Here is a 6,139-nt window from a genome sequence, read left to right on the forward strand (position 1 = left end):
AATAGCCAGAACCTGGAAACAACCTAGATGTCCTTCAATGGAAGAATGGATGAAGAAAGTGTGGAATATATACACATTAGAATACTACTCAGCGGTAAAAAACAACGACTTCTCGAATTTTGCATGCAAATGGATGGAAATAGAAAACACTATCCTCAGTGAGGTAACCCAGACCCAAAAAGATGAACATGGGATGTACTCACTCATAATTGGTTTCTAGCCATAAATAAAGGACATTGAGCCTATAATTCGTGATCCTAGAGAAACTAAATAAGAAGGTGAACACAAAGAAAAATATACAGTTATCCTCCTGGATATTGTAAGTAGACAAGATTGCTGGGCAAAAATTGGTAACTTAGGGGTGGAGTGGGATGTGGGTAAGGGGAAATGGGGAGAGAAAAGAGAGAAGGTGAGGATGGGGAGAACTTGGGGGAATGGAATGGTTGTGATGGAGGAAGGGTGGATATGGGAGCAGGGAAGTATATATCTTAATTAGGGAAGTCATTTTAGGGTTGGCAAGAGACTTGTCTCAAGAGGGGTCACAGGTGTCCATGGAGATGTCCCCAATTAGTTCCTTGGGCAGCTGAGGAGAGAGAGGCTGAAATGGCCCGATCCTATAGCCATACTGATGATAGCCATCTTGCATATCACTATAGAACCTTCATCTGGCGATGGATGGAGATAGAGACAGAGACCCACACTGGAGCACTGGGACTGAGCTCCCACGGTCCAAATGATGAGCAGAAGGAGAGAGAACATGAACAAGGAAGTCAGGACCGCGAGGGGTGCACCCACTCACTGAGACAGTGGGGCTGATCTAATGGGAGCTCACCAAGGCCAGCTGGACTGGGACTGAAAAACATGAAATCAAAACAGACTCTCTGAACGTGCCGGTCAATGAGGGCTAACTGAGAATCCAATGACAATGGCACTGGGTTTTGATCCTACTGCATGTACTGGCTTTGTGGGGAGCCTAGTCTGTTTGGATGTTCACCTTCCTAGACCTAGATGAAGGGGGGAGAACCTTGTACTTCCCACAGGGCAGGGAACCCTGACTGCTCTTTAGATTGGACAGGGAGGAGAAGGGGTGTGGGGGGAGGGAGAGGTAAATGGAAGGCAGGGAGGAGGCAGAAATTTTTAATTAAAAAAATAATAATAAAGAAATCTGTTAAGTATTTTAGTTATTAATTTTAAAAGTGAACATTTTGTTGTATTAAAAATATTAAAGTTAACAAAAAGACAGAAATACATTTTTAATAATAGATAAAATGCAATATATGATTTCAGAGACTTAAAATCTTCTAGTCAATCAGAAAGAACTTGAAACAAAGAGAAATATTTTATATATAATAACTGTAAAGAAAATGTGACTTCACTTACACCAACATTGTTGCACCTCTTCACCATGTCCTTGAATTCATCTTCATTTCCAGACCTTGTGCATATTTTGTAGCTAATTGGTTGGTATCTTTCCCACCATGGCCTATATGGATTATAAACCACGATGTTTTCATTGGGTGGAGAGACCTACAAATACAGTTAGCATAATTAGTGCTGGATTAATGCTTACTTCACATAATTAAATCTTGACAGAAACCTATCAGTGACCTGATGTTATTTCTCACCCTCTGCACACGCAGCTCTGATCATTAACAACAAAGTATAAATAAGCAAAGACATTGCAGAGTTCCCACCTCAGGACCCTGCAACAAAGTATAAAGAGGCCAGCCACCCCACCAAGACGTATCCCTCTAAAGGAAAGTTATGTGTGAAACGAAGTTATCCTCCAAACTTGCTAATCTTCATTAGAAAACTCTTTTGTGTGAGCACAGTGAACTCTACATTTAAATTTTAAACAAATCTTACCTGNAAATTTTAAGCAAATCTTACCTGAACCCCTCCGAATCCCTTAGGACCTAAGTATCGCTCACATTCCTTGGCAATATCAACCCAGCGCCACTCAAACAGGTGGACGATAGAAGTCCGTCCATACTGAGTGTGTGGGTCATACTGAGCCCAGCAGAACCCAATGAAGGAAAGCAACAGGAAGAACTTCATTTTGCTTTGAAGTCGTCAGAGTTCTCTCTAGCGCCTCTTTATATACTGAAAGAGGGACATTTTGCAAAGTAAATGCTCATGAATAAATATTTAGAGTACAAGCTATAATCTGAACAAGATTAGCAGCAATGGTGTGAGCAGCTGAAGAATCCTCAGAAATTCCCATAGAGGATAAACTTAAGGTTTTTAAGGGTCAGATATTATTTCATTTATATTACATCTTATTTATTATATCTTCCAATAGTACATCACACCTGAATCCAAATATATTTAGGACTATCCATCTTTAAATCTTTGTATTTCTCATTATAAATAGTCATGGGATCATCATTTCATTTGTGGTTTTAATTTATTTTTATATTTATTTCTTTTAGTAGACGATTAAATATTTGAATATATTATTCACTTGATTTTAAGCCTACACTCTCCTCCAACTCCTCCTTATCCCCTGCTGCATCTTTCTAATTCACGAATTCTTCTTAATTATTACATATATGTGTGTGTATATATAAATACAACCTGTTGAGTCTATTTAATGATGTGCATTTGTGTAAGTATTTAAAGATGACCATTTAGCATTTGGTAATTTATCAAAGAGTAACCTGATTCTCCCTCTCTTGCACCCATTCCTTAACTATAGTTCTACTCCTACAGATGAGTCCTTCTGAGATTCCTCCTAGCGACTAATATGGTCATTTTGCATCCAATTTGGTTATTTTGCAAGAACATTTAATTGCTTTGAAGACAGAGACAATGATGGAAGATACATTAGAAACCTTGCACATTAATAAAGAAATCTGTAATGAAGTTCTCCAGAAAGGATGGAAATTATGACAGTGCAGAAGATTGTTAAAATGACGTCTGCCCAGTGAAAGACCTAGTCAACAGGAACATTAAGTCTCTGAAAAAAGAAACTGAAGAAAATATTAGATAATGAAAAAAATCTCCCATACTCTTGGATAGGTAGGATCAATATAATAAAAATGGCAACCCTACAAAAAGCAATCTATAGATTCAATGCAACCCTCATCAAAATCCCAACACAATTCTTCACCAACCTTCAAAGAACAATACTCAACTTCATATGGAAAAACAAAGAAACCTGATATAGTCAGAACAGTCCTGTATAATAGAGGTACTTCCAGAGGCATCTCTATCCCTGACATCAAGCTCTATTATAGAGCTACAACTTTAAAAAAAAAGCTTGATTTTGGCATAAAAACAGACAGGTTTGCAAATGGAATTAAATCCTAGACCCAGATATTAATCCATAAAACTATGAACACCTGATTTTTGACAAAGAAGCTAAAGTTATACAACAGGGAAAAAGATCTTCAACAAATGGTGCTGGCATAACTGGATGTCTATTTGTAGAAGAATGCAAATAGATCCATATCTATCCCCATGTACAAAGTCTACATGTATTAAAGACCTCAATATTATTCTAACCACACTGAACCTGATGGAAGAAAATGTGGAAAATAGCTTCAATGCTTATGCAGAGGAGACAACTTTCTAAATATAACCCTAGTAACACAGACACTGAGAGCAAAATTAGTAAATGGGGCCTTCTGAAACTTGGAAGCTACTGTAAAGCAAAAGACACAGTCAATAAGACAAAAAGGTTGCACAAGTTTGCATTCCCACCACAATGGATGAGTGTACCCCTTACTCCACAACCTTTCCAGCAAAGGCTATCATTGGTGTTTTTGCTTTTAGCCATTCTGACAGGTGTAAGATGGGATCTCAAAGTTGTTTTGATTTGCATTTCCTTAGATATGATAAAAATAAAGAAGATATAATATCATAACTGTAATTATTGCTTGATACCTGTTTTGTTGTATATAATTTTTAGCTTAAAGTTAAAACCTTCCTTTTTATTTAAACAGAAAAGGGGAGGTGATGTGGGTTTCCTCTCTGTATGCTGTGAATAACATTGCTGAATAAAGAAACTGCCTTGGCCTGTTAATAGGGCAGAACTTAGGTAGGCAGGGAAAAACAACTTAATGCTGGAAGAAAGAAGTGTGGAGTCAGAGAAAAGCAACGTGGCCCTGCAGGGAGACAGACACGAGAACATTGCCCGTAAGCCACTGCCATGTGGCAATACACAGATTAATAGAAATGGGTTAAATTAATATGTTAGAATTAGCCAATAAGAAGCTAGAGCTAATGGGCCAAGCAATGTTTTAAATAATATAATTTCTGTGTGGTTATTTTCTTTCTGGGCAGATTAATGAATAAGTGGACTCCTCCTATAGAATGCAGTTAAGATTTGGATCCATATGATCTACATGTGCCCTCTGTAATGTCTATTAAATAAAAGTCAGTACTCTTTCATCTTAAGCTGATAATTCCTTGTACTATTTAAGACTTTGTCATCATCATTTGTTTTAATGAATTATTTGATAAGGTTTTATCCCAGTAGTGGGCTGTTGATTGGAAATGTCTCCTAGAAACGTTTGGAAATCAATAAAAGTCTGAAAACAATCCCTCCTAATTTGCACTTTTTGCATTCTAATTACCTGCAACCTATTTTATGACCAAAATAATTAATCGAATCTCCTCTATCTTACTGTGATGTGGGAGGTCCTTCTGTCTATGTGTTGCTTTTATTTGATAATAAATAAAGAAACTGGCTTGTCCAATAGCATGGTAGAAGGAAGGTAGAGTTATAGAGAAGCTATGGAGCCACAAGAGATAGATGCTGGGACCTTTACTCAGTAAGCCACAGCCACATGGTGATATACTGGTTAATAGAAATAGATTAAATTAATATAAGAGTTAACAAAAAAGAAGCCAGAGCTAATGGGCCAAGCAGTGATTTAATTAATATGGTTTCTGTGTGATTTTATTTCAGGTCTAAGCTAGCTGGGTGACCGGTGACCAACAAGTGGCCTTTTCCAATATAAGTAGCTTATTTTTCTTTACTCTTTTAATCTATGACTGTCTGTAATCTGTCTCTTTAAAGACTTTGTTTTATTTTTTCCTTATTTTTTTCTTCTCTCTCTCAAGCCTATGTACATTTTTTTTAAAACATTGTGACTCATTTAGAGGTCTTTTAATCTGAATTTTTCTTTATCATGTGTGCATCTGTAAACATTTTTAACCAGGAGAGTTTTTTATTTTATTTTATATGCTAAGTGGCCATGACTAGGACCCACTTTTTGGTCCTACCTATTGGTTCCATGCAGTCACAGGGTGGAGGCATGTTCAGTGTGAACCATGTTCACAGTCCCAATATAAAGCACAGAGTGGGTCTATGTTGCCATTGAGCAAGGTGTAATATTCTGTTCACAAAACCCCACTAAAATGTTATGACCTCCTGAAAGAGTCAAAGCCATTTGTGCTGGTGAACCAGAAAGCTGCCATTTTTAAAGAAGCCAGGCCAGTTTTACTGTACCTCTCTTAAAAGAGCTGCAGTACCCCTGATCACTGAGAGACTATCTGGGGGAAAAATATAGCTGAACTTTGTTTTTGTGGCTAGAATTACTTCATCAGGTTTCATGTGGATTTAACTGGCTCCATGTTGGCATGGCAAACTGTAGGCAGAGACTGCTCATTTGTTCCTGTTCACTGAGACCTGAAATAATCACACAGAAATTATATTATTTGCAATAATATTTTTAGCTGGCTCTTATAACCTAAACAAACCCATCTCCATTAGTTTATGCATCACTGCGAGGTTGCATACTACTACTGGCAAAGTTTTCATGGACTCCAACATAGATGTCTGTCTCCTGCTGCAGCTACATGGCTTTCCACTGACTCTGCCTACTTTCTTTCTGTATATCATTTGGAGTTCCTTCCTGGCTTTACTCTGTTAAGCCATTGGCTAAAAACCGCTTCTTTATTAGCCAATGGCAGCAAAACATATTCAGAGCATACAGAACAAAGAACTCAAGAAATGAGATTATAAATGCCAACTTATTCAATTAAAAATGGGGTACAGAGTTAAACAGAGAATTCTCAACAGAGGAATCTCAAATGTCTGAAAGGCACTTAAGTAAATGTTCAACATCCTTAGCCATTAGGAAATGCAAATCAAAACAACTCTCACATAATATCTTACACCATTCAGAAT

The 6,139-nt window shown here is 37.4% G+C and overlaps 1 protein-coding gene across 1 annotated transcript in view; it reads right to left on the reverse strand.

Moving 5' to 3' along the window:
- The window catches only part of LOC126513735 (pancreatic alpha-amylase), an 11,031-nt gene extending 8,973 nt beyond the window's left edge, over nt 1-2,058 (reverse strand). Inside the window, exons 1-2 of the mRNA XM_050162251.1 lie at nt 1,891-2,058; nt 1,381-1,527 (exon numbers count right to left, since the gene is read on the reverse strand). Coding sequence (XP_050018208.1) covers nt 1,381-1,527; nt 1,891-2,058 — 315 coding nt within the window. The remainder of the gene's footprint in view (nt 1-1,380; nt 1,528-1,890) is intronic.
- Nucleotides 2,059-6,139: the final 4,081 nt, after the last annotated feature.

This window comes from Alexandromys fortis, unplaced genomic scaffold (assembly GCF_014885135.2).
Source record: "Alexandromys fortis isolate MF-2015 unplaced genomic scaffold, M_Fortis_MF-2015_v1.1 scaffold_110, whole genome shotgun sequence".
NCBI classification, from domain to species: Eukaryota; Metazoa; Chordata; class Mammalia; order Rodentia; family Cricetidae; genus Alexandromys; species Alexandromys fortis.